This window comes from Tursiops truncatus, chromosome 3 (genome assembly GCF_011762595.2).
Source record: "Tursiops truncatus isolate mTurTru1 chromosome 3, mTurTru1.mat.Y, whole genome shotgun sequence".
Classification (NCBI taxonomy): domain Eukaryota; kingdom Metazoa; phylum Chordata; class Mammalia; order Artiodactyla; family Delphinidae; genus Tursiops; species Tursiops truncatus.
The window spans coordinates 56,308,149-56,322,536 of NC_047036.1; the positions used below are offsets into that span (position 1 = coordinate 56,308,149).

The window sequence follows — 14,388 nt, forward strand, 5'->3', positions numbered from 1 at the left end:
AAATTACTACACCTTCAGATAGACAGACATTTCATTATCTGTAAACCTTTTAAAGTAGGGTATTCATCTTGCTGAGATACTTTTAAATGACATCATTTAAAGTTTTTCCCATCTCTGTATGGTAGTTGAGGGGTTTGTATATTAACGTTAAAACCAAAGAATTTCTATGAAGCCAGACAGGACGTTAAGTGGACAATGGCAAAATGGAAAATCTAGATCACCTTCTCAAACCTAATGTCCATATGAATCTTGATAAAATGCAGATTCTGATCAGTAGGTCTGGGGTGGGAACAGAGATTCTGCATTTCTAAAAGTTCCCAGGTAATGATGACGATGTTGACCCTCAGATAACACTGAAATAACGAGGGAATAGGAGGTTATCAGCCTCACAAGTTTAGATCTCTGAGTCCGTTTAATCCCACTCCGTATATGCCACCCAAGAGCATATATATACCCTTCTTGAACCTGCTAACCCTTCAGCCAGTCAACTTTAAGAGCAACAATATTCTAAGATAACTCTCCACTAAAAAGCAAATATCTCCCCTGCTTAATTCTGAAAAGATACCTCCATGGGCCAGAATTTCAAAGTTTAGTAAATACTTATTTATTAAAAACTTACTTATTTTATAGTTAATTTGGCCTTTGGTAAAATGTCTCCAAACATGTTCTCCATCCAAAGGGAAGCAGTGTGATTGTGAACACAGATAGGCTTTAGAGTCACAAAGTCTAAGTGTGAATCCTAGCTTTGCTATAAAAAATTTTATAAAAATGTGGGCAAGTTACACCGGGTCTCTGAGCCTCTTTCTTCATATGTAAAACAGGGAAATACTGTATCATAATTTAAATAAGGGCATATATTAAGTACCTAGCCTAATGTCCACTATGTAGTAAGTGCCCAAAAAGTTTCCCTCTCTAGCCTCTTCATATACTGAAGTCACTTTTTCAGTTCATCTCAATAAACCTTTCTCTCATCCTCTTGATCACTTTAGTTGCCCTTATCCATTATGTTGTAGGGAGAATCAGTGGAAGCACTGAAGTATTCCAAATACTGATTGGTCCTCAGTTTGTACAAATTTTTTCTTCTTTTATTTGGTAATGGTTCAAGATGTTTTGATGACTTAAAGCTCCTTATCAAACCCCCAGTGGTCCATAATGTACTATCCTACATACTTATATCACTTGCCTTATACACTTCAGTTCCTGATTTCAAGACTCCTTTCATCTGTGGTCTAACCCCCTGCTTGTGCAATATAACTTTCTGTAATGAAGGAGATGTTCAATTCTGAACTATTCAATACAGCAGCCACTAGCCACAGGTGTCTACTGAGCACTTAAAATGTAGCTAATGTGACTAAAGAACAGAATTTTTTAATTTAAACTAATTTAAATAGCCATGTGTAGCTCCCGGCTACGTCCATGGAACAGCACAGGTGTAACCTATCATGAGCACACCATTTCAAACTACGATCAAAATGCTCACTGGAAATTCTCTCAATTCACCTTTATCTAATTTCCATTCCCGTTAGTATGACTGCTCCCGAATATCCTAAGCAACTATGATACTTTCCCTGATAGACAATCCAAGGTCTTGTTTAAATTGAAAAGCATTTACTAACAACATAAGTAAACAAGCTAGTAAATAGCTACAACAGTTAATTCTTACTGAGGTGCCAAGTACTGTGCAGACTACTTTACCTAATGTGTGGCATGAAACATTTTCATTAGCTAGGTCAATCAGTTAATTCTCAGAAAACTTCTGGTGGCCAGCTATAAGGTTTCACGTCGATATTTAAAGGCGTGTGGGCAAAACTGTGTGTTGCTTTTTAACAGGGGCTAGAGGAGGTATGTTGGAAAGAGGAGATAATAGGCATTGGAAAAATCAATTGTGATTATTGTATTTTAATCATATAATCAGATACATCTGTCAGGACTTAGGTTCTGTGAATTAAAAAAGTTTTTCCCAATGTCTTCATCAGCAGGTCCTGTAAACAGGCTTTGAGTGAGCCGTCATTCATTCGGATATCAAAGTACTTTAAAAGTAACTATTAGCATTTATTGTCTGAAAGGAAAACTTGGGCAAAGAAAAGTCAATCAAAAGTTGCGCCCAAGGTCATCAGGTAAACAGAGATTAGTAAGAAACTCCTTCACCAAGTGAAAACCAAGGGTCTGGCCACACGTCAGGTGTTGAGGAGAACGTTTATGACGCCCCTTTAAGGAAACTCAACAGGGAGAGAAATTTCATAGCCCCAGGGGGGACACATTTGGGCTTTTCACGGGCAGCAAAGAGATGACCACCCTCACACACAAACCCGGCAAATCATACGCAAAAGCTCTCGTGCCCGGACTTCCTCTGCTCTTCACACCTTTGGATAGGCAGACACTATTATTTTAGGGAAGGAGATGGGTCATAGACCTTACCTCCCCTCTCTGTGCTACCAAACACCTCCATGGGTTTCTCCAGCAACTAGATCCCAGAAGCATTTCCTCTCCCCTTAAAAGCCCACTGCTCCCTTTACTCAAGGAACAGAGTTCTCAGGGGCCTAATGAAGCAGCCCCACGAAGGTAGCAGCCACCAACCTGTCACGGAGAGCTGAGGCAGCGACACTTTCCGCGCCCAGAGGATCCCGCGCCGCACCACGTGGACCGCCATCTTGGAGCACACCAAAGGAATGACCGGTAGGGGGACTGCGGGCGGAGGAAAGGCTAGGCAACAGTCCACGCTCCCCCCCCCCCCGGCTCCCGCAGTTGGTACAGCCCGGAACAGTATGGCGGCCGCCTTTCTGCCCCCGAAGCAAGTCTTACCGCTGCAGGCGCTGCGGAGTTTGGTGCATCCAGGGTTGGGAGGCTTGGGCTCCACCTGCAGCCGCTGCCCTCTCGGAGGTATCCTAGGCCTTGGGCCGTGAAGAAGGGGAGGGATGGGACAGAAGCGAGCTTTACACCTCAGCGGGCATCTCTTTGGAGAAATAACGGCGCCTCACTCAGGGGCCTAGAGCAATCGAGCATGCACTTGCCCTCTGCACGTGGGTACAGTGGTGGCCTCTGGATGTCGTGGACGCCCGTGTGCCTGAGAATCAAAGGACAGATGGGCTGGGCTCTTGACCTGGGGACTGTAGTATTCCCTCGGATGGAGCTGTGCTGCGCCCCGGGAACACCCCCTCCCCCTTGGGTGTACTGTCCTGCAGAGTTTGGGAGGGGAGGTCAAAGACTATGAGTTTGGAGTCCAGCTCTGTAGCGAACAGTCTGAAAGACTCTGAGCAGGTTTCTTTATTTGTAAAATTATCCCTTAATATCTTTTTGAAAATGATTAAATTTGAAGATGCTGGTGAGTGATAATATTTAACACTTCGTGTCAGGCTTTCCTGTAATACCTTTTACATACATTCATTCCTTTTCTCCTCACATCACCCAGTGAGAGAGGTACTATTCTTCATTTACAGAGGAGGAAACCGCAAAGCTAAGTAATTTGCCCAAGATCAGAGGGAACTGGTAGAGGAAGGGTTTGAACACAGGCAGTCCTACTGTAACCCCTTCTCTGGACTGCCTCTCTAGAAATCAGCAATTTTTGTTGTTACATTGTTACTGTAGTACACAGAGCTCTTGTAGTGGACGGTTCTTTGGCCAAGCTCCAGTTCATGCACAGCCGAGCATCCTAAAGAAATGATGTTTCCTCAACTGATCATTTCTGCTAAGTTGTGGTCAGTGATTCCTGATGTATCTAGAGGATACCAAGAGTCCAAATCTGAGAGGCCATAACGCCTCATTTCACAAACTGTCGACAGTCCTGGAAATTCCAATGGTCACACTATAGCTTTTTCCCCTACCCTATATGCTTCTACCTGTTTAAACCAAATCTAGATATACCTGTTTTGCTGTCTTTCAGATCCCAAATTCCTGTCTACCCATCCCCATACCCAGTTAATCACTAGCTCCTTTCACACACACACACAGACAAAACTTGTCTTGTGGAGGATTTGCATTCTTTGGTACTTTGGACATTTTTTTCCCCACCAGGGTGACTATTCTATTTGTACCTGTCTAGGTGGGTTATTTATACTAACTGAAGGTCGGTTATTAGAAAGAGACAGTCAAGCTCTACACGTTATTTGCTAAGTATAAAACAGTCAAGATGATTTTACTTTCTTTTCTCTGATTTTTAGCTAAAAGATATCTACTTACAGACAATATTGTGAAATTAAAGGACTTTCAGCATAAGAAGGTGGCTGTTGCATGTAATCTTCCTGGCACCAAAGGTAATCAAATCTATTTCATTACTTCTTTCATTGACCTATCATTAAACTTCCCTCTGTCTTTATCCCTGTTCAGTCTCTTCTTCAATGACCTTATCTCACAGAAGAAACTGAGATGATTTATTCTTAGTTTCTTAGTCTGACCTTGCATGCCCCTTTCACCTCACTCTGTTATTACAGAGTCTACCGCTCTTCTCTTGTCCCTTCTCCCAGGACCCCAGAGAAATACTAAAACTAGTGCTGCAACCAGTCCTCTAGATCAGTGCCACTCAAAGTGAGGTTCAAGGATTAGCAGCAAGTGAGAGGTGGATAGAAATGCCAAATCTCGGGCCCCAGACAATTTGTCTGCAAAATAAAGTCTGAGGGCTTCCCTGGTGGTGCAGTGGTTGAGAGTCCACCTGCTGATGCAGGGGACACGGGTTCGTGCCCCGGTCCGGGAAGATCCCACATGCCGCGGAGCGGCTGGGCCCATGAGCCATGGCCGCTGAGCCTGCGCGTCCGGAGCCTGTGCTCCACAATGGAAGAGGCCACACAGTTAGAGGCCCGCGTACCGCAAAAAAAAATAATAATAAAAAATAAAGTCTGAGAAGAACTGCTCCACATGACTGGCTTTCAGACTTCTTGATGCACCCTCAGTAAAAAATACAATTTGCTTTGCATCTCCAGTATACATATATATGTCTATAGATAAATGAGATAAAATGAAACAAAAAATGTATGATGATGCATTTTCATATTTTCTACTGTGTGCTGGAAGAATCAGTAGACTAAAACAAAGGTTTCTTTAAAAAACCAGCAAAACATTGATAACTGTTGAGGCTGGGTGATGGGCACATGGGAGGTGCCCATCTCTAATTTTAGGTATGTTTGAAAATTTTTATTGTAAAAAGCTAAAAACACGTCACCACCACCCTACGTCCTATTCCCTTTCAGCATCTGAGAAATCTTGTTGCATTCATTCCCACTTCTCCTGCACGTTGAGTTTTTCCCAGTACTTCAGATTCCTTTATAAACACAGCAAGCCTCTCCTCTTTTTTTGTTTTTTTTGTTTTTTTTTTGTTTTTTTTTTGCGGTACGCGGGCCTCTCACTGTTGTGGCCTCTCCCGTTGCGGAGCACAGGCTCCGGACACGCAGGCTCAGCGGCCATGGCTCACGGGCCCAGCCGCTCCGCGGCATGTGGGATCTTCCCGGACCGGGGCACGAACCCGTGTCCCCTGCATCGGCAGGCGGACTCTCAACCACTGCGCCACCAGGGAAGCCCTCTCCTCTTTTTTAATAACAACTCTTTTGTTTGTCCTACTTACTTTTCCAGCTTTCCTCCTTCTCACTGTCAGATGTTTGTGAGCACCTAATGAACACTCCTTGCTTCTCATCTCTCCAGAAAGCAGTCTTCCTTCACTGGTCTGCTATCAGGCTGTTGTACAAAACCACCTACAGAACAAGAAGATAAGAGTGACGGAAAATAGATTAATCTTCACTTTAGTAGACTCAATCTAGATTATACTTCAGTCTTTTCTTCTTACCCCAGGTCGTCAGGAGCTCTGTAAAGTTCGCAGTTAGGGCTTCGTGTCACTATCTAGTTGTTATTCCAGTTGTCATAGTCTTTCTAAGGCTGTGACAGTCGTGCATGTGTTCTAAAAGGCAATTAATATAATGAGTGCCAGTCTACTCCACTGTCAGGTATTTATAAAATCCTGTCCACATTTCATCATTATAAGAACCCACAATGGTAGTCTGTTATATACCACATCATGTACAAACTTGCCCCTTCCCTCCAGCTTCCTAGCTCTTCCACAGTGGATCTCACCCTTTCTAGAACCAGTGTGATTTCCTGTTAATCTAGTCACGGTCTCCCCTCACCACCTTTTCCCCCAGTTCTGTGCTTTTTCTCATACTGATTCCCATACCGATAGTTCCCCAGCCCCTCAGCTTTGCTAACCCTACTCAGCCCCTTCCTTCCTCTCTGGTACCTCTCCACTTGCACCAGACCTGGTCTGTTTCTGCTGCCCTGATTTCTCTCTTCTCTCCTGTTATGTTTATACTGTCACATGTCACCTACTCTGTCATTATTTTCAGGTAGCTTTATATAGATATATCTTGTCTTCTCAAATAGACTCTAAGCTCTTTCAGGGTAGGAACCATACCTTATCCTTCCTTGTGTCTCTCACACAAAGAAGGATACCTCTGACTGTAATATACGATAAGCACTTAATTTTGATGGATTTGTTTTAAAATACACATTACATCTGTTGAAATTTTGGACTTATTAAGTATTAAGAAGTACAAGATGTAAAGACGTCCCATTAAAGTCTTTTAGCTTGGAAAATGTTTAGAAATATTTAATAGAATAAATCCTCATGACAGAGGAATGAAAATAAGAACAATATGTCTGTGATCTCCTAGCAGTTACTACATGCTGGGCCCTGTGCTAAGTGCTTTACGTACATTATCTCAGGATGACCCCACGAGGTAGGTATCATGGCCCTCACTTCACACATGAATCTTGTCTCAGAGACAGGCCTCCCCAGATCTCCCCATAGCATGCAAGTGGCAGAGCCCAGATTTCAGCTCATGTCTTCCCAACTCTAAAGCCTTTAACCATTACACGATTCTGCAAATAGAGATTGGAAGGTCCGTTGCATTAATTCAAACCTAACGGACCTTCTTTTCTTGTAAATCAAGAGCAGTGTCTGCCTCAGCTTCCCGATCTTGTGTTTTTAATGTATATTGTGCCATCCCTTTAAGCAGCATTCCTTCGGAGCTCTGGGCCTTGGAACAAATCCTGTAGACTTTCGCAGCTTCTGATACTGAGAACAGCCCTGTCTTCTGGAAAGCAGATGTTTGCGTGGTGGCTGCCTTGCATCTCACCCTATGTTCTGCCAAAAATACAGTCCCTTACTAATGCCAAGAAGCAGTGTTTCCTGTTGGTGTTTGATTGTCTCCACAGTTGATCAGATACAAGACGAGGGACATAGAGCGTGATCACCTTGAAATGATTCTATTACTAAAAGAGGGTTTGCTGCTGTTGGGAGGACTCTTTTACCCCCTGTGCCTTATGCAGTACTGTGGCATGCTTTCTAACAACTGAGTAGAGAGGGACCAGGAGGAATGAAAAAGCGGTAAAACTGAATCAAGTGAAAAAGACTTGAAGTATTCCTGGATCATGTGAGTCATCCGTTGTGGGTTGACGACATTTTCCTTTCAGTTTTCCTGCTAGGTGCCCTGCCAACTGATGGTTTGGATATCTTGGTTAGTTTTTTTTTTCTCATGTGTCACCTGTAGATACAGTTCTTTGGGCTAAGCCTCTGGGACGTTAGTTCTCCAACTTTACGGTGCATAAGCATCACCCAGGTAATCAAAAATGCACATTCTTGTGCTCCTCCTCCCAGAGATTCTGTGTTGGGAAGTCTGGAGTGAGGTTTGGACCTGCGCCCTGTGACAGATTCGCTGCTTCATACACCACGTCTGACACTCTGCTCTCGAGACCAGCCAGTGACGGGAGCTGCATGGCCGTGAGCCCCCCTCAGTGGCTCTTTGCATTGTGCCAGGTTCTAGCCTCCCCTTCTCCCTGAGGTCAGCCTCCTGACGGTCTGAGACAGCCTAAGTGATGGCCACCACACTGTGCTTTCTTCCAGAAACCTATTTGAGAAACTTGGAAGAGAAACTGACCCAGAATAAGCTCATCTTGAAAGAGGAGTTGAGAACCTTACTTCATTTGTGTGAGTGCTGGGACGATGTGGAGCTGGCTAAAAATGTCATTTACAGGTGAGGCATTTCCTTAAAATCCTGCCAGCCTTTGTCTTTTCCTACGCTCTCCTTTTTCCTGAGCAATCTCATCTACCTCCAAGATTTCAGCTCTCACCTCTAAACTGGTGACTTCCCAATCTCTTGTCCAGATGCCTGCCCTGAGCTCCACCATTTATATTCATTCATGCATTCAGCGAACACTTACTGGGTTCCTACTACATGCCAGGTGCCGAAGATAGCAAAACAGATAATTCATGCTCCAGGAGATCACCAACCTCTTCACCAAGTCCACTTACATGTTCCCAAGGTCTTCACATTCAACCTACACAGATTTCTTCCTCTTGCTGTGTTTGCTGTCACACTGACCAGTCATTTTTTCCCCCGATCTCATTTGCCCTCCTCCTGCGTCTGCTCCGCGGTGTCTCTCATCCCTAGCCTTCCTCTCTCTGTCCCCATTACCAGTGTCTTAGCTCAGGCCTCACGCCTCTCACTTGGATCACTTCAGTGGACTCCGAACTAGCCTCCCCCCTACAGGCTTATGCCTGTTCCGTTCACTGTCTCTGATCCCTTATCAGACTTCCCCATGCCAGCAGGAACTCATATGTAATCACAGTCTGCTGTTAGGCAACCGAGCAAAGGTGTCACTTGGGAGCAGGATGGCACCAAATCAACAGCTTCCTTTCACCATTCTTTAAAGATACATTTCTATACATGAAGCTGCATTTATACTGTACATTTACAGAGAAAAATACGAGGTATTCATATATGGAATACTGGAAGAATACATACCGTAAGTTAACCATGGTTCTTTGAAACATTATATTTTTTGTTCGTCTAAATGTGTACTTTTCTGATTTCTCAAACTTGTCTATAAGGGACATTATTAATTTTATAATGTGAAAAAATTAATGTTATTTTTAAAAAGGAAAAGAAAAACAGAATTATGCAAATTTCATTGAAACTTTGAAAAACACGAAAAAGTAGAAAGAAGAAATACTGCATACATCACACAGTTTGCTGTTTCGATTGTCTCTTGCTGCATAACAAACCACACCAGAACTTAATGACTTAAAATGACGACTGATTATTATTTCTCATAACTCTGTTGGTCAGGAACTGAGGCTGGTCTCAGCTGGGCAGTTCTTATTGTTATCAGCTGAAGTCACCTGCACACCTGCAGTCAGCTTGGTAGGCTGAGCCGGGAGGTCCGAGAAGGCTTCGCTTGCGTTTCTGAAGCCTCAGTGCCCCTGCATGCAGCCCCTCCCCTCGCTGGTAGAATCTCACTGCTCACGAGTCCAGCCTGAGCTGCACTAGCGCACAGCACGCGTGGAAGCTGCAGGCCTTGTGGAGCTGCCGAGGATTGGCACGTCTTCACTCCCGTCCCATTCTCTTGGTCAGGGCAAGTTAGCGGCCAGCCCCGATCCACGGGGAGGGGAAAGGATTCCACCTCTGGAAGGACGGAGCTGCATACACATACAGGGAGGAATGATGGCGGCCAACTTTGGGGCCTGTCTACCACATCCAAGAAACCACTGTTAATATTTTGATACATTTTCTCACTGATTTTTTTTCATGCAAAGATTTTGAGGTTTAGCTAGGGTTTATTTTACATAGTTGTATTTATTACTGTGTATATAAAATGATATTTTCTTGTTTTCTAATTAGCATTGTAGCATAAATGTTTTTGCCTGTTAATACTCTAGGAATCATATTTTAATGGCTATACACTGTTTGATTATAGGTTAGGTATTTTAATTAACTGTGCCCCTATTGTTGAACATCTAAATTATTTCTAATTTTTCACCAGGATAAATAATGCCATGATGAGCAAACTCTATGCATAAAATTTATTCTTTATTTCCTTTTGGGGATCGGAGGGCATGCACCTTTTAAAGCTTGTCAATACAGACTGCCAGATTATTTTCCAAAAGGGATTATGCTAATTCACAGTCACACTATATCTGCAAACCTAAACCTGCTATTTCAGTTTCATACAGTTGAATCATTTGAGACCCTCTGGCTCGTTTTACTCTCAGTTTTCTTTTTACTGCCCAAAGCTATCAGATGTTTACAAGAGTAACAAAACAGGATAACATTCTAAATGCTCCTTCCACTCTTATTTTTGTCATAAACATTCAAAGTATGACTCATAATCCGTTTATTGATGCTAATACTTTCTGCCTGGTTGCTGTCCTTTCCCTCTACTTGTGGACAGCTGGACAAGCTGCGGGGGGCGGTCCATCCTCGGCCTAACCAACCTATTCTCTCTCTTCCTGAGACAGGCGACCCCCTGTTGGGGAAAAAGAGCAACGAACCAGAACATAAGCTCTTTATTGAGCCAAAAATGGGGAACAACTGAATCTCCTCATAGTCTGGACCACATGCTGTTGTTTGGTTTATAGAAGGGTTTTAGATCCTCTAACTTGAATGTTTCTTGTCAAGAAGAGGTGATATTAACTATCTCTGTGACTTTCTAGCACTTTTATTAGTGTGTCATTTAAGTTAGGAAAATTTTCATTTTTGTTTTTAATCTGGCACACATTTCTCTTGAGATTATTTACTGAAATACTTTGATTTTTTTTTTTTTTTGCGGTATGCGGGCCTCTCACTGTTGTGGCCTCTCCCATTGCGGAGCACAGGCTCCGGACGCACAGGCTCAGCGGCCATGGCTCACGGGCCCAGCCACTCCGTGGCATGTGGGATCTTCCCGGACCGGGGCACGAACCCGTGTCCCCTGCATCGGCAGGCGGACTCTCAACCACTGCGCCACCAGGGAAGCCCTGAAATACTTTGATTTTTAAAGATGTTCCCCTCAACTTGCCTTACATTGTATAAGAGGGAGCATATGTCTAAGGCTTACTGTGTGCCAGGCATATCATCTCATTTGATCCTCACAAAAACTCTCTGAGTTGAGTTCTTTTCTTATCTCCATTTTACAGATGAGGAAACTGAGGTACAGAGTCATTAATTAATTTGCTCATGGTTACACAGTTAGTAAGTAAAACAGCTGGGATTTGAACTGTCATTTTGGAATCAGAGTCTAAAAATCCTTAATCACGACACTATATTTGCCTTTTAATAACTTAATTATTTCTTCTTTCCTCCAGCTTTATTGAGGTATAATTAACAAATAAAAATTGTATATCTTTAAGGTATACAACTTGATATTTTGATATAATAAGTTAATTCATAACTGTTGTAAATGAAGCAATGAATATTTTTTGTAACATTTATAACTGGATTATGAAATGTATCTTTAAAAGTACACTCATTCTTTTTGGCAGTACATATGTTTAAAATAGACTATCCATATGCTATTATGACTTTCCTCACTGATTTTAGCAGAAGGTAAAAGAATATTCTGTTCTTTAAAATCAGAGCTTCCTAAAATCTGATTTACATGCAATCATGAGGTACTTGTTTTGTCACCAGATTGTCTTCTTGGTGTCTAAAGCAGGAGGAGTTGGTTATTGAAAGGAAATTTATGGGCGCAATTTTCAGTTCTGCAGTTCTAACTGGCAGACTGGCTGCTTGTAGAAATCCCAAGCCACATACATATAAAACATCGCTGTCTTTGAAACTAGCCTTTTTCTAAAACTAAAATTTCAAAGCTGCATTTAATTTGTTCGGCTAGGTGATTGTAGTTCACATATACTTTTCCCTTAGCCAAGAAAAACAGAGAAATTGGTTTAATTGTAAAATGCACCTATTGGTCGTTTGCCATCCCATATGGGGATAAAGCCAGACTTGAGGGGGACACAGCATCACCCCACTCCTTTCCTTGCTCTTCTCCAGGAGCATGGAAGGAGACAGTCAATTCTGCCGGGCTTACAGATACAAGACCCCTGCTATTCCCTGACATATGCTCATATTCAGTCCTAGCAGGTTGTTGGTAAATTGAGATGATTACAATCTGTGTTTTTACTTTCTTTTATTTCAGAGTATGTGGGCCTCTAACGACCTTGTTTGTTTATTTAAATGCCTAGTATACTTCTGCTTGCCAGGGTTCTTCTGGTCATCTTTAATTCTGCACTTTCCCCTCCAGACTATGAGAGGACCTCATTCTTTGCTGTGTCCCCAGCACCTAGTAGAGTGCATGCCACGGTCTGTCTTTCCTCAGGTCCCACTGTTTGGCTCATTGAATTATTTTGTTTACCAGGTACCATGCAGAGAACAGGAATATCACTTTGGGGGAGTACAAGTTTGGACCACTTTTCATGAGGTTGTGCTACGAGTTGGATCTCGAGGAATCTGCAGTGGAGCTCATCAAAGACCAGGTTACTGTCTCCCAATTGCCTTCCCTGCCATGGTGACTTCCTTGCGCTGAGGATGGGGTGTTTTCGGTGATGTTAGGAAGGGCAGCTTTCTAAACACATTATTCCTGGGTTCGATTTTCAGAGAAAGGCTGCTGGGTTGAGGGAATGAGCTCTTCCCTGGATTTTTAAGGTTTCCTTGGAGTCACTGCCTATGAAGAGGCGTAGGCCTCTTTATACAGAGGTGTGGAAGAGGTGTAAGTACAGATTACAAGGTATCTACCTACCTTGGATGTGTGTCCACCTGGGACTGACATCTTCTCTTTTGAGGAGCTTTTAGTGGGGGCTAGTTTGAGGCAGGCTGTCATTTTAAGACTGCCTTTCCTATTCTTCACCTGTGCCTCTCTCCAGTTTTCGTATTTTTACTTCTGGTTGAAGGCTATGTTGTAAAGTGCTTTTCTGTTTTCAGAATCTCTGCTTTTCACATATTCTGATTTTATTTTCCTAAAAGCAAAAGTAACAATAATTAGTTTTGTAATTATTCATTGAATATTTACCAAGTTCGCAGCATCATGCTTAAGCATTATACATGTTTCATTTCATTTGTTTCCCACAATAGCCCTGGCGAGGTAGGTACTATTATTATTTCCATTTTACAGATGAGGAAACGGGGACTCAGAGACATTATAAATTCATCCATGGTCAGAAACATTTATTAAATTTAGGGGCCAGGACTGGCCCCCTGGGACATTTTAATATTTTTAAGAATCTCCGTAACTAAGTTGTCTTTTTGCCTCTTACTTTTTTTCATATAAAGTGTTGTATCCATGGAGGAACTGTTAACTCTCACCTTGCCCCTCTTTTAAGGACCCTGGGTATTAGAAAGATGACCATAATATATTAGTAAGCAGAGAAAAGGTGGTTTCAGAACAGTATGGATTAGTTTGAGCCTATTTTTTCCTAAAAGAAGAAATATACATACATATTTACATTATAGCATATATGTTTTAAAAATCTAGAAGGATATACACTAAACTACTGCTTATCTTCAGGGGGTAGAATTAGAGGAAATCCTCACTTTTTACTGTATATACTTTTGTATTGTTTGAGTATTGTTTGACTATTTTGTAATAAGCATATGTTAATGTTGTAATTAAAAGAAAACAAACGTTTCATTGTAATAAATCATAGCCATGAGTATAATGATAAACAAAAAGAAAGAAAATGAGGGTAAAGGTTTTCGTTTTTTGGTTTTTCTTAACCTACCTGAGCATGAAGCATTCATGTATGTATATGTTTCCTGGAGTTGTAGAATAAACTGAATTAGAGTCAAATACCATAAAGCCTAATCCTGCTTCCACCTTACCTTGTCGTGTCCCCTGCCCAGAACCCTGAATTCAGTGCTGCCAGTATGGTAGCCACTACCCCCACATACCCTTGGAGGCCTTGGACTGCGGCTAGTTCAGATTTACATGGGCTGTAGTGTAAAATACATGATGGATTTTAAATACCTGGCATATAAAGGAGAATGTAAAGTATCTTATTAATAATGTTTTATATTGATTACATGTTGAAATTTTGGATTTCGTGGGTTAAGTAACATATTATTAAAACTGATTTCACATCTTTCTTTTTACTTTTTTAAATGAAACTACTTGAAAATTTAGAGTCACATACGTGGCTCACACTTGAGGCTTGCAATCTCTCCCTATGGACGGGGCTGCTCTGGTGGCTTCCCATCCCACTTCGCATAGAACTCAGATCCCTGACCATGCCCTCAAGGTCCCGTTGTGGTACTTCATGTCCTGCCACTCTCCCTCTCGCTTACTCCACTCTGGACCTTCTGGCTTTCTCTCAGACAGCCAGGCCCGTGGCCTCAGTGCTCTACATCTGCATCACTTCATTGAGGTCTCCTCTTCTCAGAGAGCCTTCCCTGACCGCCTTCCATCATCTTCTCTGTTCCCTTTATCCTGTTTCACTGTTCTTCATAGCCCTGATTGATACTTGAAATTATATTTTTATTTTTTCCGCTTGTTTTATTCACTTGTTCATTGTCTCCTCTGCTAGAATTTAAGCTCCCCTAGATTATAAGCCCTTCTAGAGTTTAGGGCAGGGCCATTGTCTTGTTCATCATTTCTTTT

The 14,388-nt window shown here is 42.3% G+C and overlaps 2 protein-coding genes and 1 long non-coding RNA gene across 12 annotated transcripts in view; 1 reads left to right on the forward strand and 2 right to left on the reverse strand.

Annotated features, from left to right (window-relative positions):
* The window catches only part of MRPS27 (mitochondrial ribosomal protein S27), a 126,586-nt gene extending 123,892 nt beyond the window's left edge, over positions 1-2,694 (reverse strand). For 6 of the 8 annotated variants that reach the window (XR_012330722.1, XR_002175314.3, XR_002175312.3 and 3 more), the window contains exon 1: positions 2,578-2,694. Coding sequence is in view for 1 of the 8 variants with exons in the window: in XM_019929879.3 (XP_019785438.2) it covers positions 2,578-2,650 (73 nt within the window). In the remaining 7 variants the exon portion in view is untranslated. Of the gene's footprint in view, positions 1-221; positions 319-2,577 lie in introns of those variants that run through there. The other 2 variants (XM_019929879.3, XM_019929882.3) reach the window with 2 other exon arrangements.
* The window catches only part of PTCD2 (pentatricopeptide repeat domain 2), a 28,522-nt gene continuing 16,788 nt past the window's right edge, over positions 2,655-14,388 (forward strand). For all 3 annotated transcript variants that reach the window (XM_033852926.2, XM_033852927.2, XM_019929876.3), the window contains exons 1-4: positions 2,655-2,880; positions 4,158-4,250; positions 7,883-8,012; positions 12,154-12,271. In XM_033852926.2, the coding sequence (XP_033708817.1) occupies positions 2,670-2,880; positions 4,158-4,250; positions 7,883-8,012; positions 12,154-12,271 (552 nt within the window). In that variant the 5' untranslated portion in view covers positions 2,655-2,669. The remainder of the gene's footprint in view (positions 2,881-4,157; positions 4,251-7,882; positions 8,013-12,153; positions 12,272-14,388) is intronic.
* On the reverse strand, positions 2,751-12,728 carry LOC141278286 (uncharacterized). Its single transcript, XR_012330724.1, has 4 exons — positions 12,535-12,728; positions 5,771-5,881; positions 5,552-5,678; positions 2,751-3,064 (listed from the first exon to the last, which is right to left on the reverse strand). It is a non-coding gene; the product is annotated as an uncharacterized lncRNA (long non-coding RNA).